This window comes from Gymnodraco acuticeps, unplaced genomic scaffold (assembly GCF_902827175.1).
Source record: "Gymnodraco acuticeps unplaced genomic scaffold, fGymAcu1.1, whole genome shotgun sequence".
Taxonomy (NCBI): Eukaryota; Metazoa; Chordata; class Actinopteri; order Perciformes; family Bathydraconidae; genus Gymnodraco; species Gymnodraco acuticeps.
In genome coordinates, this window is record NW_022990342.1 from 162501 (window position 1) to 183238 (window position 20738).

Below are 20738 nucleotides of genomic sequence, written 5' to 3' on the forward strand. Positions count from 1 at the left end.
TACAACCATTTCTTAGTTGTTTGTGCTGTACTTTAGCACAACTGATTGACCCTCCATGTCGTGTTCATTTATCACATGTCATGTTGTGAGGTGATTTAAGCACATGACCCTAAATAACCGGTCATGTGACAGTGACACACAGCTCTCAATTTCCAAAGTGGCTCAACTACTAAATGGGTTTTAAAAAGGTTGTTTCAGGAGACGTTAAAAAGTGGCACAGTATATGGCAATCATTGGTCTTAATGCCCGCGATGTGCACCATAAAATATGTAACTGCATGGTAACAATCCCAAAATACAAACCCAACACCCCCCTCTGATGTCTTCAAAGTGGTACAGTCTGTTTGTCCATTGAGTCCTTTTCTAGCCGTCAGGTGAAGACACAAACACGGTGCTGACGGAGTATGGTAACTATTTTTAAAACTTCCCTCCCCCTTATGTTGATTAACTCACCCCCACAAACATACACACACTCACCCCCTCCCCTGTAGTTTGTTGTGATGCCAGAGTGGCTCGGATAACTTATTCAGGGAGAGAAATAGGGGAGTCTTTCTGCAAATCAAATCCACTCTGAAGCCCCTTCATTCGACATTAACATCTGGCTTTTATCCTTAGAAACAAAGGTTAATAGTTGCCAGGAAGTTGAATGATTACTAACAAAGATCCATGGGGATGTTTTCTATTAATATGAATTAATACCACAACAATCCAAGTCACTCTTAAACCGAGTGTTGTTCATTCTCAGGCAAAGACTCAGTAGTATTAGAGCTGGGTAACATATTGATATTTTGTCGCTAGCATGAAATAAGACCAGATATCGTCTGAGATTTTGGATATTGTATATAATAAGTGTCGTCTTTGCCTGGTTTTATTGCAGTAAGTAATCTATTATCTGGACTGTTCAAGCAGCTCTATATTTGCTAACTTAGTCATACATTACATTAATAATGATTATGTATTGAATTGTCATTGCGTAAATATTGTTTTAAAGCACAAATGGACCAGCCTTATTTAAATGCTGCGTTCGTCAGTTATTGAAATCTAACAAACAGAAAATACACCAAGATATTTACTATTAAAACAATTATTACCACATAAACCCCAGTCTCTGAAAAGCCCTTTTCCCACATGACAAAAATCCACTAACAGCTGGCTTTTGTCTTTACTGGGTAAAGTTGTAATTGGTATTTTAATTCTGCAATAATGACAGTATTTATTAGCAGCAATCTGTAGCGACGGAAACACTGGTTTACATGCTTATTCTCGCACCTTTTTCGTGTTGAAGTTAATATACATTTGAAAGAAAATCAAGAGGTGTTTGGACAATATTTATTACAGTTTTTAATCATAGCTCCTTTGAGTTAATCCCCTTTTCCCCATTAGACAACAAATTAACTTTACGTCTGGCTTTTGCCTTCATTGGGAAAGTAACAAACGTCATTAAATACCGGGACAAATAACTCCGGCAGTGGTCTTAATATTTATCAGATGCATGACACTAGGGCTGAACGATTAATCGCTTTTAATTATTGTGTGTCAGTCATCCACACCAATCAGAAGTGCTGTGCTCCACATGTACCAGCCATTGTTAACCAATCAGAAGTGGCCCATGATAGAACGTGATTGACAGATTGATCCAATCACCTGCCAAGTATCTTTGAAAGTGCCTGCCCTTTCCAAATGGCTTCCAATGGAGCTTTAGATGAGTCAGGTTAGTAATGCTCCATCACATGTTTCTATTACAGGGTGAGTCTGAAACTGAAGCTTGACTTTAAAGCAACCCAATTGAAGTTTCATGTAAGTTTAGTTCTTTCACTCGTAGCTCGGGCTGCGGGGGTGCTAGAGACGGGAGCACGTTGATGCGACCTTCCTAGCCGGAGATATGGCCGCATTTTACAATAAACTTCCGTTGGGTCGCTTACAAACAAATATCGCAAATCGCAATATCTGTCACAATGAGATTATTTCCCCAAATCGTGTAGCCCTACATGACACCCCGATTTCCTGCAATCAGGGAAACCAAAAAAAGGTTTATTCAAATATTTATTAACAACAAAACATACAATGACTATGCTCTCCTCTAAGCCACTAGCCTCCATTGACAGTACACACAAATGTTACCTCGCTCAATGTAGTAAAACACACTATTTACACTCAATAAAACTCATCCAAATACATCTTCCACTGCTTATTAACCATTTACTCTGGTTTAAAAGTTTGAAAGAGAGAATAAATACGTGCAAAGTAAGACTTTTCCACTGTGAAACTCTCCACTTTTTACTATAACCTTGCTTCTGGTGTCCTTGACGTCCAAGTTCACATTCCTGCAATGGTTAAAAGACAATATCTATTTTTAGCTGGTTTTACGATGTTGAAAAACCTGCAAATACTAGAATAACTCACCTTAAAAGTTATCTCACCCATTTCTCTGTTTTCCAAAAAGAGTGAAAGGCAGTAAAGGAATCATGAAGTAATTATAGCATTTGATTGTTTTAATAAGACTTGATCACTGTATTTTGTAACAATGCAACATGTACGTACGGCTGGATCACATGCAGATACTGTAAATGGAGGGAGAGAGGAAGTCGGGGGGGAAAGGAAGTGAAAGGCAGGGGAGGAATCAGGAAGGTCAGAGGGAGGAGCGTCAGGGAGACACGCTGGAAGAGGGAGGGCTGAATGTTAAAAGCAGTCACTCTGAGAAGGCACCTGTGGAGAGGACAGGAAGGAGTCAGAGAGGGGGTTTCTGTTCAAACCCCCTCTCCTTTTTCCGTCTAGTTTTTTTTGCATTCGGAAAAAGGAATTCAGTGAGCATGGGGAACCGAGGGTCTCGAGAGCCGGAGGACTCTGAGGGTAGGTGTTTGTCCACCTCCTCCTCTCCTTTTATCTCCTAATCTTTGCACATATCTCGAGACAAAGTTCTACGACTTCGTTCAAACAAAAGTCTCGTACTGGCTTCTATTCTGTTTCCGTCTTCCCTCCCTGTCCCTCTCTTTCCGTCTTATATTCTCCCTCCCTCTCTGTTTCCGTCTTCCCTCTCTGTCCCTCTCTTTCCGTCTTATATTCTCCCTCCCTCTCTGTTTCCGTCTTCCCTCCCTGTCCCTCTCTTTCCGTCTTATATTCTCCCTCCCTCTCTGTTTCCGTCTTCCCTCCCTGTCTCTCTCTTTCCGTCTTATATTCTCCCTCCCTCTCTGTTTCCGTCTTCCCTCCCTGTCTCTCTCTTTCCGTCTTATATTCTCCCTCCCTCTCTGTTTCCGTCTTCCCTCCCTGTCTCTCTCTTTCCGTCTTTCTCCTGCGCTCTCATCCCCCAGCCGGTGTGGTTTTTTTTGGACTATATTTAGTCCGTGCTGCTGCTGGTCAACAATGCAGACTCAGTGCAGAGTGGGAGAGCAGCAGGAGCGAGAGAGAGAGAGAGGGGGGGGGGGGGGAGAGAGAGAGAGAGAGAGGTCTCTGGTAAAGGGAAAGAAAGCCAGGTAATGTCAGTGGACAGTTTGGGTTAAAACAGAGGGACCTTGGATTTCTCTGGGGTTTCTGTCATGTTGGCAGCAGGTTTTATGACAAGGCTGTGTCATGGTCTGAAGGGCCTATCTGTAAGGTCTTAAATATATATATTTTACAGCAGCACAATACTTTAACTACTGCAGAGACCAGTAAGAAGACCAGGTTATGTCACTGGACAGTTTGGGTTAAAACGGAGGAAACTTGGATTTCTCTGGGGTTTTATGACCAGGCTGTGTCATGGTCTGAGGGGCCTATCTGTAAGGTCTTACATTTTTTGAAAAATATCTATTTTAGAGCAGCACAGTACTTTAACTACTGCAGAGACCAGTAAGAAAGCCAGGTAATGTCACCGAGTGATGGACAAGTTGGACCTTGATGAAGAGTCATTCCTTAATGTGCGGATTTGTCTGTCTCTTAGTAGCTTATGTTGGCAGCCGTAATGTCTTAAATATATATATTTTAGAGCAGCACAGCACTATAGCTACTGCAGAGACCAGTAAGAAGGCCAGGTAATGTCACAGTGCTGCACAGTTTGGGTTATAAAACAGGAAACTGGGGTTTTTGTCATTTTGCCAACAGGTTTATTGACGGAGCCGTTTCATGGTCTGAGGGGCCTATCTGTAAGGTCTTACATTTTAAGGGAAATGTATTAAATTAGGGTTATTTTGATATGGTTTTGTCAATAACCCTGACATGTTGCTTTGATAGAGATTCTGCTTGTATTGATTCATGTTTAAAGGCACAGTGCACATTGACAATCATCGCTGTAAAAGCAACATTTTTACATCTGTGACCCCTGGACAGATGTTTCAGAGAACCCCAAAAACCCCTATACATTATATTGACTAGAATCATTCAAAACATGCAACATAGAAGCTCACAATACAGGAAATGCAAAAAAATATGGCTTCAGTATTTGGAAGAAATAACTAATTGCGTTTATCTTTGACCGTGTGGCAACATGAATCACGATAGTTGAGGGATTGATCCTTTTAGCATCATTAATCTCATCATGTATTAAAATGGTACGCGTCAGGGTTTCCGTTAGCCGGTAATTACCGTTTTTTTAGCTGGTAATAAAAACCGGTAAATTCAAAACCTGCCGGTCAAAATGTCCGATGCTCTGATCGATTGGCCGCCGATCATTATCAGCCGATATTCACTCTTAATAGTTTGATCGGTGCTCTCTATAAAGGCCGACCAGGAGATCTGGATCTGATCGATATGGACATAAACGCAAGTGAAGTATAACCGGACCCGAGAGAGAGATCAGATCAGCTGCTGCATAATCACCTGAAGCCCCGCCCACTGTTTAGCGAACTGCATGAGAAACTGACGGGCTGTCTCCCATGTTATTATTCAAAGTTAATTTAAACTTTTGTATAATGTACTTCATCTACTACAAGTAATTTCTTTGAATGTAATAATTATGTTTGTGGAATCATTTATTGAAAAATGAATCTGAACTTTTCGATCTGTTACGATTATAAACTGAAGCAATATAAAAATGAGCCCCATGAACTAGGGCTGAACGATATACCGTGTCATGGCGATAACCGCGGTATGCGCATACGCGGTATTCACACCGCAGGGACGTGCGGTTTTATTCATAAAAAAAAAAAAAATGCTAACGCACTTTAGCACAGAATTCAAAATAAAGATACCCTTATTACTTATCGAAACTGCACATACAATATATCCGATTAAAGCTGAGACTCCACAGATTATTTAAGTATAGTATCTAAGCGATCCGATCTCGCAACAGGGGAACCAAACGCAGACATCACAACACGTACCTTTTACGGAGCTTTTACGGGAGATCGTCTCACCGGAGCTGTCAATCTGATCAAAAGACGTGTTCAATGGCATTAAAACGAGAAAGAAAAAACGCGGCTGAATCGGTTGATCCATAGGTTGATAATGTATCTGTGGCTTTGAAGCAATTGTTTATAATCCATAATTCCATTTTTATGTAAAAATCGGATCACAAAAGTTAGCTGCTAATGGTAGCCACCTTGGTGGTATGCAGCTTCCGGTTTTGGCTACGCGTCGTCACTCTCACTCCTTATTTGTTGGTGTGTTGGTGTGTGTAGAACTTCCCCTGATATTTGACTTTTTAGACAGATTTAGGACAAAAAACCCTCTTCTGGGGCCATTTGGGTGGATTTTCCATATCTCTGGCCCACCTTGCTGGATTTTGACATGTGACATCTCTTTCTGACCGTCAGAGCCAATGGAATCGAGGGGAAATCACACAGTCCTTATTTGGTAATGTGTGTGTGAGAGACTTCCGCATAGCCAAGACCGGAAGCAGCAGCCACTCTGGTGGCTACCATTAGCAGCTAACTTTTGCTCTGCGATATTTACATAAAAATGGAATTATGGATTATAAATTAAATCATTTTTTTATACAGAGACGTTAAAAACCTATGGATTAACCGATTCAGCCGCGTTTTTTCTTTCTCGTTTTAATGCCATTGAACACGTCTTTTGATCAGATTGACAGCTACGGTGAAACATCTCCCCTCGAAGCTACGTAAAGGTACGTGTTGTGATGTCTGTGTTTGCTTCCCCTGTCCGAGTTCAGATCACTCAGTGATGATACTATATACCTAAATAATCTGTGGAACCTCAGCTTTAATCGGATATCTTGTATGTGCAGCTACGATAAGTAATAAGGGTACTTTTATCTTGAGTTCTGTGCCAAAGTGCGTTACCATTTTTCGCTCAGGGGTCATTTAGATGCTTCTTATGAGACTTGTGTTTTGTTTTGGTATAAAATGGTTTGTATCGTCAGTTAGCTGAGATTATTTCCGTTAATCTGGTATAACACATTAATAGGTTCTTAAATATTACGATCCCCTGAGACACTGTCGTGAAAAATAAGAGTAAAGTATCCGCCGGGACTTTGGGGTTTAACAGGTTAAAAAAAACGCTATATATATATATATACCGCAGGGGGGAAAAAAACCGCAATGTCAGTTTTTTTCAAATACCGTGCAGCCCTACCATGAACTGAGTTTTAAACATCAGCATATCCGGTCCTAGTCCGGTAATTACCTGCTAACGGAAACTCTGCTACACCATTCTTATTATTATTATTATTGAAACATGACCGGTAAGTTTCTAATTTGTCCGGTAAAATAAATTCTGTCCGGACATTTGACCGGCGAGAAAAAATCCTAGCGGAAACCCTGATACGCGTGTGATTATTTTAAAGAGGATCTCTACCAAGGAATATGTTTTTATGAGGTCTGTAGAAGGTGATTTGTAGGCCGAGATATCTCCGCAGATGCATTTATCCTGCAGCCCTAGTGCAAGGTAACTCTACAAAGTTGACAGGAATAATGTCACGAGCGAGAATGTCAGCATTGGTTATTTTAGTTTCATGTAATCTAGGAATTTGGGTTCATTTCAGGTATATTCATATTTTAATGCGTAGTACTGAACCAATGCCGTACATGTGATACATCCGGAGTTGGCAGTGAGTTCTCTAAATACGTGCTCTTACCTCACTGTAATGATATTATACCTTTAATACGTGCATGCAGCTGTTGCCCTGCAAATCATAGAGAAATGAAACCTTCATTCTCTAGAAACAGATTTCCTAACTATAATAATACATTTTATTTAAGGCACCCAAGGACGCCGTACAATTTGTTAAATATTCTAAGAGGTTTTTAAAAGCAGCAGAACATGACAAACACAAACGTACCCATAACTATAGCCTGACGGTGCTTTGCACAACATAATGCCGTTGTGTCAACACTCACTTTTTGCTGTCGAGAGATGTTGTGATCCTGAGTGAGAGTGAGAGTGAGAGTGAGTGTGTTCAACAGCCTGTTTGTGTGAAGTTATGGCTGCAGGATTAAGTCAGTATGTGTTGGTTTACATTGTTCTCTCTGCCTGATCCATAGCAGCGGCCTACTACCCCGCCCAGCCTCAGTTCACCCCCCCGGTGCAGGCGGCGCCCGTCATTATGAGCCCGACTCCTCAACAACAACAACAACAGCAGCAGCAGCAGCAGCAACAACAGCAGCAGCAGCAGCAACAACAACAACAACAACAGCAACAGCAGCAGCAGCAACAGCAACAGCAGCAGCAACAGCAGCAGCAGCATCAGCAGCCTCCACAGCAGCAGCAACACATCGCCTCCAAACGGGAACGCAAACAGGTACAGTAACGCTACACTGAACATCTCTAACATGGCTTATCGAGTGTATCGAAGTCATGTGACCGTGCTGTAGTTCCTTTATAGCCCAACATTAGCCGCCTTTAGCTTAGCGGTGGTGACGTGAAGTCATGTGACCGTGCTGTAGTTCCTTTATAGCCCAACATTAGCCTCCTTTAGCTTAGCGGTGGTGACGTGAAGTCATGTGACCGTGCTGTAGTTCCTTTATAGCCCAACATTAGCCGCCTTTAGCTTAGCGGTGGTGACGTGAAGTCATGTGACCGTGCTGTAGTTCCTTTATAGCCCAACATTAGCCGCCTTTAGCTTAGCGGTGGTGACGTGAAGTCATGTGACCGTGCTGTAGTTCCTTTATAGCCCAACATTAGCCGCCTTTAGCTTAGCGGTGGTGACGTGAAGTCATGTGACCGTGCTGTAGTTTCTTTATAGCCCAACATTAGCCGCCTTTAGCTTAGCGGTGGTGACGTGAAGTCATGTGACCGTGCTGTAGTTCCTTTATAGCCCAACATTAGCCGCCTTTAGCTTAGCGGTGGTGACGTGAAGCCATGTGACCGTGCTGTAGTTCCTTTATAGCCCAACATTAGCCGCCTTTAGCTTAGCGGTGGTGACGTGAAGTCATGTGACCGTGCTGTAGTTCCTTTATAGCCCAACATTAGCCGCCTTTAGCTTAGCGGTGGTGATGTGAAGTCATGTGACCGTGCTGTAGTTCCTTTATAGCCCAACATTAGCCGCCTTTAGCTTAGCGGTGGTGACGTGAAGTCATGTGACCGTGCTGTAGTTCCTTTATAGCCCAACGTTAGCCCCCTTTAGCTTAGCGGTGGTGACGTGAAGTCATGTGACCGTGCTGTAGTTCCTTTATAGCCCAACATTAGCCGCCTTTAGCTTAGCGGTGGTGACGTGAAGTCATGTGACCGTGCTGTAGTTCCTTTATAGCCCAACATTAGCCGCCTTTAGCTTAGCGGTGGTGATGTGAAGTCATGTGACCGTGCTGTAGTTCCTTTATAGCCCAACATTAGCCGCCTTTAGCTTAGCGGTGGTGACGTGAAGTCATGTGACCGTGCTGTAGTTCCTTTATAGCCCAACGTTAGCCCCCTTTAGCTTAGCGGTGGTGACGTGAAGTCATGTGACCGTGCTGTAGTTCCTTTATAGCCCAACATTAGCCGCCTTTAGCTTAGCGGTGGTGACGTGAAGTCATGTGACCGTGCTGTAGTTCCTTTATAGCCCAACATTAGCCTCCTTTAGCGTAGCGGTGGTGACGTGAAGTCATGTGACCGTGCTGTAGTTCCTTTATAGCCCAACATTAGCCACCTTTAGCTTAGCGGTGGTGACGTGAAGTCATGTGACCGTGCTGTAGTTCCTTTATAGCCCAACATTAACCGCCTTTAGCTTAGCGGTGGTGAAGTCATGTGACCGTGCTGTAGTTCCTTTATAGCCCAACATTAGCCGCCTTTAGCTTAGCGGTGGTGTCGTGAAGTCATGTGACTGTGCTGTAGTTCCTTTATAGCCCAACATTAGCCACCTTTAGCTTAGCGGTGGTGACGTGAAGTCATGTGACTGTGCTGTAGTTCCTTTATAGCCCAACATTAGCCACCTTTAGCTTAGCGGTGGTGACGTGTCATATAGCCCAGCTTCAGCTCACCACAGCTACTAACATTTCATAATCGGAATGAACTACCCTGCTGACTTATATTTAATTAACATAGTGGAAACGTTAACAGGAAACTATCATGGACTCAAAACGACAGAAACTAACAAGTTAACCTCCCCTTCTAGGTAATAGAGAAACATTTAACTTTGATTAACTAAGACACTTAATAGTTGCAGATACTAAGTTATACTAACAGAAGTCAATACACACAGGACAGAAGAAATAAAGAATAAATACAATTCAATGAAAAGCCAAATTTAAAGAAATGTTTTGTTTGCTCAAGGCTCTTTTCCCTCATTAATCCAATGTTGTCAGCTCACCTGAGTCATTGCAGTCTGTCTGGAGAGGACTTGGGGTCACTCTGGACTATTCACTCTTGATGCAGGTTTTAGTTTACCGATTGAAGCAGAGAGTGTTGAACTTGACCTTAACTCGCTGTAAGAGAAAGCGGCTGAACGACATATTCCAGGTCCACAGTATGTCTAGTGTTTCCTTGTTGCTCTGCAAGATGGCCCTGGCCTGGTATGTGGTAGCTCGCTGTGAACTGAAGCCTCTCGTGTAATCATAGTTCTCTCTGTAATGCTGGTTAGATCTGAGCAATCTATTTACAGATTCCTTATAACCTCTTTTTAAGCGGCTATAATAAAAAAAGTAGTCTTCTACACAGTTAAGTTTTGTATTTCTCACTCGCTCTTTTATTTCACCCTCGTCATCTGTGGGAAAGGGAACTGAAGCCGTAGTGTGTGCCTCTTGTGTAATCATAGTTTTGACATCTTTGTGAGGCTGGTTGAATTCAAGATATAGTCATTTACAGACTTCTATATATACGCTTCTATATAAGTCTTAAAATCTTCAGTCACCTGCAACTTTTTTCCAAGTTTTTCTAGAACTCTCCGGAGTGTTTTACGGTTTTGCGAAAGTCTCAAAATGTAAACACGAGGCACAGACTTCAGCTATCTGAACATGGCTCTATTTGCCCAGTTTTTCCTCTCCTTGACCTCTATCGACTAAATTGGGCTAGCTTTGAGCTTTTGTCACAGTCGGACTCATTGAAGCTTTTTCTACATCGTGGAGGGTGAGAAGTAAAAGGTCATTATCTGATTTCAGGAATCCAATGGCTCCTCTGTCCATCCCTTTTTCTATTTTAAAGGAATATGATGTTGGTGTGAAATGCTGGCACTCTGCTTTATTAAACCTACATTATATTGATTTTATTTATATATTTATTTGACACGGACAGTGCACATTGATTGACATTTCTGTAAATGCGCTAGAGTTAGCCAACAGGCTATTTCTTCGTCTGTAGTCCCTGGACAGATGTTAAAAGTCATCCTAAAAACAAAAATTCACTTCAAATAACAGGTAAATACAAATTCACAAAGCAGACAGATACAGTTCAAGGCATATGTACAAACAGAGCGTTGTAATGTACAGATTGTGTCAGTGTTGACAGAGCTGACTTTCCACTAACCATGTTTTTAAGGTAGATTTAAATAAACTGCAGGTGTTTTGTTCTCTAATCGTTACTGGGATTGAGTTCCACTGTTGTGCAGCTTTAAAAGAAAAAGAAGATTGGCTGAATGAACTCTTCCTTAATGGAACAACGCAGTCTCCTCTTGTTGCAGCTCTTGTTGACCGAGTTACAGGTGTGCGTATGGTGATAAAATGCCTGAGCGGAGGTGAGTTAAGGCCGTGTATTATTTTGTACATGAGGCAAGCATTTGCATATCTCATTACATTTTCCCAGCTCAACAAGTTATATTTTAGTATTGGGCAATGATGAGAATAAACTGATTTCTTATCTACTATTTTAAGTGTTTGTTTGTATAATGATTCCAGCGGTTTAAGAGTGGTTGTTCGGGCATGTGACCAGGTTGTTAAGCAGTATGTGATATGAGATAGAACCATAGAGTGCATGTACATCAGAGCCGCCTCTGTTGACATGCAGTTCCTGGTAAACCTCAAATTGAACAGACTGAATTTCACCCTGTTGCAAACCTTTTTCACCTGAGCCTTAAAATTGAGTCTTGAATCAATGAAGACCCCCAGGTATTTGTACTCTGAGACCACCTGTAGCCTCTCCCCGGACACAAACACATCTGGCTCAACGCAGGAGGACTTGGTTTTGGTGAAGAACATACATACAGTTTTACTGACATTTAGTTGCAGACAGCATTGCTCCAACCAAGCTGTTACATGAACCATCTTGTTCGTCAGTTCATTAGCCACTTGTGTCAGACTGCCTCCGTGAACATAAATTACAGTATCATCAGCATACATTTGGATGTTTGTCAGGACATATCGATGGTAAGTCGTTTATATACAATGAAAATAACAATGGACCCAGAATTGACCCTTGTGGGACACCTGTGGACAGCTGGAGGTTAGATGATTGATTATTCTGTACTCTGACATACTGAGAACGGTTGAACAAATATGATTCTATCCATTTAAGTGTTAGTGTGGAGAAGTTAATGCTGGATAGCTTAGATATGAGTTTTTTGTGGTTAACAGTGTCAAAGGCCTTCTTTAAGTCGAGAAACACTGCTCCTACAACACCACCTTTATCCATTTTGGATTTGATTTGTTCTGTGAAGAAACGGTTGGCTGTTTCTGTAGAGTATTTGGCCCTAAAGCCAAATTGCATTGGATGCAGAGAAAAAGCCCTGTTATTCAGATGGTTCATAATTTGTTCAGCTACAAGTTTTTCAACGACTTTTGATACTGTAGGAAGGATACTAATTGGCCTGTAGTTATTGGTAGACATTGGGTCTCCACCTTTAAAGATTGGGGTAACTACAGCCGGCTTCCAGACATTTGGAAACATTCCTTGACAGAAAGAGAGGTTGATGATATTGGCAATAGGATAAGAAAGAAATGTACTGAGGTCTTTGATATGAAAACCTATTAAATAAAAAACTATTCCCACTTTAGTTCCGATATAGTTCCAAAATGGCGCGTTCACACCAAAAAGAGCTGGAACTAAAATTAGTTAATGAGAACCTTTTTACCCCCTTTTCCGTCCCTGCTAGAGAGCAGGGACTTTCGTGGGAGAAAAAGGTTCCTATGTCTGATTGGCTGGGCGGATTGCAAACCACGCCCCGTAAAACTCCCAAAAAGTTTTGTGAAGCTGCCATTTTATTATCCTCGCATTAGCATTATTAGCATTAGCATTAGCCCAGAGCACAAACGCAGAGAGACTAACTTATGGCAACACAAAATAAAACATGGGAGCGGTGGAGATGAGGAGGTGTCAGCGTTCTGGCGATTTACTCGGAAGGCTTCAGTAGAAGCTGCTGGGAGTCCCAGCAGCTTCTACTGAAGCCAGTCCCCAACTCCGGGGACTTCCAGCCGGGGACTTCGGGTGGCAGTATACGCCGTGAAGCTGTTTGCGGCCTGCCAGTAAACCCAAAGCAGAAGAAGAAGTGACGTCAGTGGCTTCATTTGCCTAATCCTCCCTCAGGGACTTATTCCGGTGTGAACGCGATCTGTACTTAGTTCATGAGAACTAAAGAGTTCTCATGAACTAAGTTCTCATGAACCTTTGTGGGAAAAGTACTGCGGTGTGAAAGCGCCTATTGATGTTGGTGTGGAATGCTGGCACTCTGCTTTATTAAACCTAAATTATATGAAAACCATTACATTGCATTTAGCTGACGCTTTTATCCAAAGCGACTTACAATAAGTGCATTCGACCAAGAAGACACAACCTTGAAGAAAACAGAATCATATCAGTACATCAGGTTTCATAGAGAAAAAACATTTCAAGTGCTACTCAACTGGCTTTAGATAAGCCAGTCCTTTATTAGTATATAAGTGCTTTGTTAGTAATTCTATCGCTCGAAGTGGAGTCGAAAGAGATGAGTTTTCAGTCTGCGCCGGAAGGTGTGTAAGCTATCTGCTGTCCTGATGTCAATGGGGAGCTCATTCCACCATCTTGGAGCCAGGATAGCAAACCCACGTGTTTCTGCTGATGGGAACTTGGGTCCCCCTCGCAGCAGACACACAAGTAGAACTGAAGTTTAGTGAAATGACTCACTACATTATGGCAGCAGAAAGTGTATTTTATTGTCATCTTGATAGATTTTGAAAACATTCAGGGAGTCATTTTAAACAATATCAGTACAAAAAAGACACTTTAAAGTTGAACTATCATTCTTTTAACTGTGGCCTGTTGTGTTTTATGTCAACTAAACCTAGCTTTAAGCTTCTGCCACAATTTTGATTACGTTTTCTTTGGAGGTTTAAATGAGACCATCTTCATTTGTTTCCCAATCCAATGTTTCCTCTGTTGAAAGAGATAACATATCATTCAGGCTTAGTAGAGTGTCCATTCCTTAATAATCCATTACCAGGGAATAGCTGCAGGTTGTGCATGATGTCAGGACCCTCTCACGTTGTGACTCGACTGCTTATCAGCCACTTCTGTCACCTAAGGGTGGACTTTGGTCCATTTCCATTGGTCCCTGCTGATGCTATAACCCGACCAATGTCTACGTCACACAACTGCTCCCTCACACACAATGTAAAACCCCTTGCATGCCGATTTACAGAAGCCTCCATCCATCCATCCATCCATCCATCCATCCATCCATCCATCCATCCATCCATCCATCCATCCATCCATCCATCTATCCATCCATCCATCCATCCATCCATCCATCCATCCTCTCCCGCCTATCCGTGGTCGGGTCGCGGGGGTAGCAGTTCCAGCAGAGAGCCCCAAACTTTATTTTCCCTGCCAGAAGGGTGGCAGTGAAAGCAGAGGGTCTCGACGGACCCTCCAGAACAATTTAATAAAATGATCATTGTGGGCTTTTTGAGAGAATCTGTGCCAGACACATTTGTTGTGTTAAGTCGATTTGTAGCTCGGGATGGCTCTGCAGCACATACGTAGCCTTTAACAAATATTGTGCATCCTGAAATTAAATATGGCTCTTGTCCATATTGCGATTTAGATTAATTCTGCAACCCTACTGTACTTGTATCGGTTTTCCTCCTGTTGAACCATTTTAATAGTGGCTGCCTTTTGGTTTTATGACCTGTAAAGCCAATTGTTAGCATTTTCTTTTAAGTTGAACTAAGGTTAGGGATATATTTTTTGGTCACAGCAGCATGTTAAAAGACTTAAAACGTGACAATAGACACATAAAACAAATAGAACAAGTGCAGAGCAAGCATGAGGGTTTCTATATCTGTGACTTGATGCCTTTTCTAAATGTTCTGTCAACCGATTCAGAATGAAACAGACTTCACACACTATGCGTCGCGGAATAAACCATGAGATCAAATCAGTTTAAAACCATGTCCTTTCAACACGGATAAGAACTCCTAAAACAAATCCACTGTCAGTTATAAGCTCCATAACGTCTCTTACAATTCAATAAAAGTGAGACTATAGTTTGTTTGAGATAATCTGTAAACAGTAACGGCCCGTCCACACTACAGCTTCGACAGCTTCAAAAACGGTTTCCAACGCGTCTGCCCATTCACTTTGAATGGGGTGACGTCACTTTTCGCCGAACTGCATTGTGGGAAGCAGAGCGGAGCTTTCCTGGCGTTTCAGGCTTCAAAAGTTGAGCAATGTTCAACTTTTGAAGCTTCTGAAGCTTTCGGTGGAAGCGTCAGCCAATCAAATCATATACCAGTACAAGCTCTAGCCAATCAAACCGCTGCTTGTGTGTCAGGGGCGGGAGATTCATGTGATTGGTTGTTGGTCGAGCTTCAGACACGCCCAGCTCCAAGCTTTTTTTGAAGCTGTAGTGTGGACGGGCCGTTAGAACAGATTTCAGATAACATTGTCAGTCTTCCACCATTTCTGGTGATGGTCAAAAGTCCTCAAATGCATCCTTTGTCAGTTATAAGTGTAAGAGTGTAGTTTGTACCACTCGAGCAACAGTTAGAAATGATTTCTGATAACACATCGGCCGTTCTTGCCCTTACAGCGTTAACTGCAACCCTTTCCCCCCCACTCTTCTCCCTTTTTTAATAAGCTGGTTACGGTCAAAAGTCTCTGCAAAATTGCCCCCTTTTCTGCTCTGTGTGTCAGAGAAAAAGACCCATGGGAAGGAGGTGGAGGAGGAGGGGGGGTTGAAGGACATGTCAGCACATAGCTCAGCTCCACGTGGCCATCATCTCCTCCCCCTTTTGAGCCGGAAGGGCTAACCAACCCTCCCCTTCCTCTCTAAAAGGGGTGAGCTTGAAAAAAAAAAGATATATCCAAGGAATGCCCCGCAGGATGACAGGGCAAAGAATGAGGGAAAGGGGGAGTTTCTTCGGCTAGCTGCTGCTCATTTGATTTTCTTTCTCCCCCCCTCCCCCCTCCTCCTTTGCACCTCGTTCACTCCCCGGCCCCTTTAACTGTCTGTTAGCCTCTGTGGGAGGGGCAGCACATTCCAGTACCATAGCTTTACAAGGCCACTCGCTTTATCCTATTTTTTTTCTTTTTCTTTCCTCCCCTATTCTGCTTAGACAGTTATTCAAGTAGCGAGCGAGTGAGCTAGCTGGCGTACTGACGGTCAGGCCCAGGCTAAGTGTAGATGTGTGTGTGAGCTATGCTGAGTTAAAGTTACAAAACTTGTGGAGCTGCTGCTGCTTTGTGGAGTTTAAAGTCCAGCGGCTGGATCACTGAACCCACAGCCCCAGGATGAGAGAGGCCTGTTAAGGTTAGTAATGCTTCCGAAATGGAGAAGGGGGTTGTAGATTTGAAAGGTCAGTGACGACGATAAAATATTTCTTAAAGTCTAACAGTAGGCCTGTAAACTTTTCCAGTTGAATAATTGTCCGGAGTGTGTGAGTGTGCTTAGATTTAGCAGCGGTGGCTCATAGCATGACAGCTCTTTTAGTATGTAGAGTGAGAGTGAGAGGAAAAAGGAGAGCATGTGTTTGTAATGTAATGGCACTCCTTGGTAATTGATTAGATCTTGTGTCTGTGTGTGTGTGTGTGTGTGTGTGTGTGTGTGTGTGTGTGTGTGTGTGTCTGTGAGTCTCTGTCTGTGTGTGTGTGTGTCGCTGTCTCTCTGTGTCTGTCTGTGTGTGTGTGTGTGTCTCTCTGTCTGTGTTTAAAAAAATGTAAATCTAAACACAAGTCTTTCTGGTGACAATCAGACGGATGCACATTGTGTGCAGCCGAGGAATTTGCATAGCGTGTACAGTTTGTATTTTTCCCTGCGTGCCTCAGTGTTCACAAAGTGAGATATTTAGCTTTCATTGAATCAGGCAGCGACCAGTCACCAAAAAAGGCTGACAATGTAAGCGTTGCATCATGGGAACTCTACTCTTACATGTTGCTGTCCTCAGGCTGCACGGTTGAACCCTTTCACCCTCACACTGTCCTTCACTCACATTCAGATTATCTAATGGATTATATTGAATTTCACCTCGAATCCGGTTGCTCTTATTCCCTTTATGTGTATATTGGTTGCTTCACATGACTGAGGCGTGTATTTTAAGTGTTACCATGCCGATATTATTAAATTAAAGATCTAATTGTTGCATTGCCAGGTTATTCTGTATTGTATTGAATAGAAATGTGTATGATGGCATTCTCTTACATGCTTCCGTCGTCTCCCTGACACATGTTAACTTCCTAACTCTCACACACGGATTCACCGGTAACCATGTCGTCTCCTTTTCCTCCACAGATCAGAATAAGAGACCCTAACCAAGGAGGTCGGGATATTACAGATGAGATTATGTCCGGGGGTCGCAGCGGCTCGACCCCAACCCCACCACAGGTGAGCTTCAATAAGTGCCAACACAGCAGAAACACCAGCTTCAGTTTCACCTTTCTATTTTTAGACGCATAAAAAGATTCAGGCAAATTTGTAAAATGTATGTTTAGTGAAATGACTCACTCAGTCATGTTGCTTATGCTTTTTACTTAAGCTAGGGGCTGCAACACGTGTCAATTTGGAAGGTTTTAATAGCCTAATTAGTTAAAATATAATTGTCGTCTTATTTAAATGTGTTTTTAATACAATTGTTTTATAAATAATTACCTTATTTTTGTTAATTCAACAACCAATTAGTTGTATTTAGGCAATATACTAAAAGCATATACTTTAATATCTGCTGCTACTTTGCTCCTGTAATTTTGAAACCTTTACAACAATGATATGTACATTTAAGAAATGGGAGTTTAGGTTAAAGACTGACTACAAATCATACTTTTCTTATATATTCTACTGTATGGGTTACACAATGTTATTTATCATCACCTCAATTGTAAGACTGCTATAACACTCAGAGATGACTTAAACAATTAAATCTGAGTGTTATGACTCTTCTTTGACTTTCCATTAGGGCTTAACGAATATTGTAAAAAACTGACATTGCGATATATTTTCCTCCCTGCGATATGAAAACATACAGGAATTGAAGACAGTTTTTTTTTCCTTTCTTGAACTTTAATGCTAAACAATAGGTATTCTTTTTAACTACATTTAACCGGATGAAGGATTTTAGTCACGGACGTCTGGATCTGAAGTTATCAGAGCAACAAGCTGAGCTAGCTCGGTTAGCAGCGCCGAACTGCCCTGGAGAAACACAGGAAACGACTTTATTCAGTGTTTCTACCTTTTAATCACGGGGTCCGTTTGCTTTGGAGATTTGATTGTGATTGGTCGTTTATTTATTTATAGTGTCGTGGACAGTCCCCATCGATGAACTGTCACAAAAACAGTAAATGGAGCAGCTTTAGCCGACATGGCTAATTTCCAGCTGTTGTCAGATGATAATAGAAGCCTTAAAATCACAATATATCAAAAGCATTAGTTATAAAAAAATATTAAATAAAATAAAAAGACAAGTAGATACAGGCGTAAGGATAAGGTCACTCACTCAAGTGCCCCTGACATGAGAGCCGCGCAAGTTTTCCTTTTGTAGCAAGCAGCAAAAGAATTGTTTGAGTTCATTTGCCTGCTTAATATCAAGTCTTAAAAAAATGTTTAAAGAAATTGCGATGTGACTGCGATTATAGTCACAACGCGATATATCGTGCAGCCCTACTTTCCATATGTAAATCAGGGTTTGTAAAATATCATTATGTTCGTCACAATGTCAACCTCAACGACTGAATTTAGAAAATGGCACTTTTTAATGTTACGATCATTCTTTATTTTATTTGATGTATTTGAACAGGATTTTCAAAGCAGCAGAACTGATTTCATTTTAATATCTTTTTGATTATCAATGTAATAACTTCTATAAACGATTCAGGCAAATTATGAAACTACATTTAAGTGAAATGACTAACTCAGTCATGTTGACAACCACAAAAGACTGTGAGCACTCAGGTATTTTGTTTATCCGTAGAGGAGTAGTAGAAATCGACACCGAAAAATGTAGTTTTATTTCGTCCATTAAGTCGTTGTTTAGCACTATATTCAAAGAAGACGCCTACAACACCAACACTTGTCTTTTAATTATCCAAAGTGACACTGTTACTGCAATATTCAAATCTTATATACACACACATAACACAAAACATTCCTCCTGTGTAAACGTCAGCTTAAGTCTATTGTAGCACTTGTATATAAAACAGGAATGGACTTGCCTGCGCTCCATATGTTACGGCTTTACTGGGAATGCTGCAGATTTCCATTCCTCGAACACATGTAACACTACGACCTGTCTAAAATCACGCTGATATACGAGTCATTCTCACATGTGCTACATAGATCCAGCAACGTGAATTACTCTATTTGGAAGCATTAGTGTGGTGGCTTCCTTCCTTGTTTCTCTATCAAGCCTTGAACAGATATTTTTTAACTCGTCGTCTTTCCTTTATATTACTTACCGTTTGAAGAGCTGCTTGGCCACCGATGGTTTTTAGATGATCAGGGGGTCCGCGGGGTCTTAAAAAGTATTAAAAGTTGATAAATGAAGTCTGTTAAACGGCATTTTCCAAGGTATTACATTTTGTAGCTTGTTTTCAATAAGTATATAAATGGTCCAAAGAGGTTGTGTTCTACAGTCTGCCTGAATGTAATCATCGCGTATCAGGGTTTCCGCTAGGATTTTTTCCTTGCCGGTCAAATGTCTGAACAGGATTTATTTTACCGGACACATTTGAAACTTACCGGTCATGTTTCAATAATAATAATAAGAATGGTGTAGCAGAGTTTCCGTTAGCAGGTAATTACCGGATTAGGACCGGATATGCTGATGTTTAAAACTCAGTTAATGGGAGTCATTTTTATATTGCTTCAGTTTATAATCGTTACAGATCGAAAAGTTCAGATTCATTTTGACAATAAATGATTCAACAAACAACATAATTACATTCAAACAAACTACTTGTAGATGAAGTACATTATTCTCTCTCTCTCTCTCTCTCTCTCTCTCTCTCTCTCTCTCTCTCTCTCTCTCTCTCTCTCTCTCTCTCTCTCTCTCTCTCTCTCGACAGCCCGTCAGTTTCTCATGCAGTTCGCTAAACAGTGGGCGGGGCTTCAGGTGATTATGCAGCAGCTGATCTGATCTCTCTCGGGTCCGGTTATACTTCACTCGCGTTTATGTCCATATCGATCAGATCCAGCTCTCCTGGTCGGCCTTTATAGAGAGCACAGATCAAACTATTAAGAGTGAATATCGGCCGATAATGATCGGCGGCCAATCGATCGGAGCATCGGACATTTTGACCGGCAGGTTTGGAATTTACCGGTTTTTATTCAATTTTACCGGCTAAAAAAACGGTAATTACCGGCTAACGGAAACCCTGTTGCGTAGGTGTGTAGTGTGATTCTGTGTAGTTTATTGATGGCATCCCGTTGGGTTTGACGTCATCTGAACAGGACATCGCGCGCTCACTGCTTGATAGCGCGAAGGTCCGTTTACGCTGGTTGCCAAGCAACATCGTTATGGGGAAATGCAAGTCTGCGTCCAAATGGTTGGAAGATGAGGAGGAAGGACAATCAATACTGTATATAGTCAATGTGAGGTAAAGTGTGTCGCCAAGGTAACCGGTTAGAACTCAAAGTGGCGATGAGGTCTTAACATGTATGGACAGGGTCTTAAAAGGTCTTAAATTTGACTTTAGGATTCCTGCATAGACCCTGTAATATAACTTGATAACTTAAAGGGTAATTGGACGGTTAGAAACTGTTTTTCAGAGGAGGCGCAGTGGGAAATGTAGTCTTTTATACTCTCGTTGACTACAGACGTCACGATTAGTTGGCCTTTCTTATAAAAACAAAATACTGGCTCTAACAGTTAGTGTTGTGTTCACTGATGATGTAATTCTTACTTTCTTTGTGGTGTGTTTTGTGTCTCCTTCAGTTATCAGACAGTCCGACGGTTCAGGCGAACGGTGAGAGCGTCACATCTGCTGCAGCGCTGGTTAGACCTGGTGAGTTCACACAGGACTTTTTACAAGTACAATTTCACAATTATTGTTTTAATATTG

General features: G+C 41.7%; 1 protein-coding gene across 1 annotated transcript in view; it reads left to right on the top strand.

The window, feature by feature from the left end:
* Window positions 1-20738, top strand: part of LOC117551002 (eukaryotic translation initiation factor 4 gamma 1-like) — a 91369-nt gene that overhangs the window by 26933 nt on the left and 43698 nt on the right. Inside the window, 3 exon segments of the mRNA XM_034223653.1 lie at window positions 7415-7671; window positions 16978-17070; window positions 20612-20681. Coding sequence (XP_034079544.1) covers window positions 7415-7671; window positions 16978-17070; window positions 20612-20681 — 420 coding nt within the window.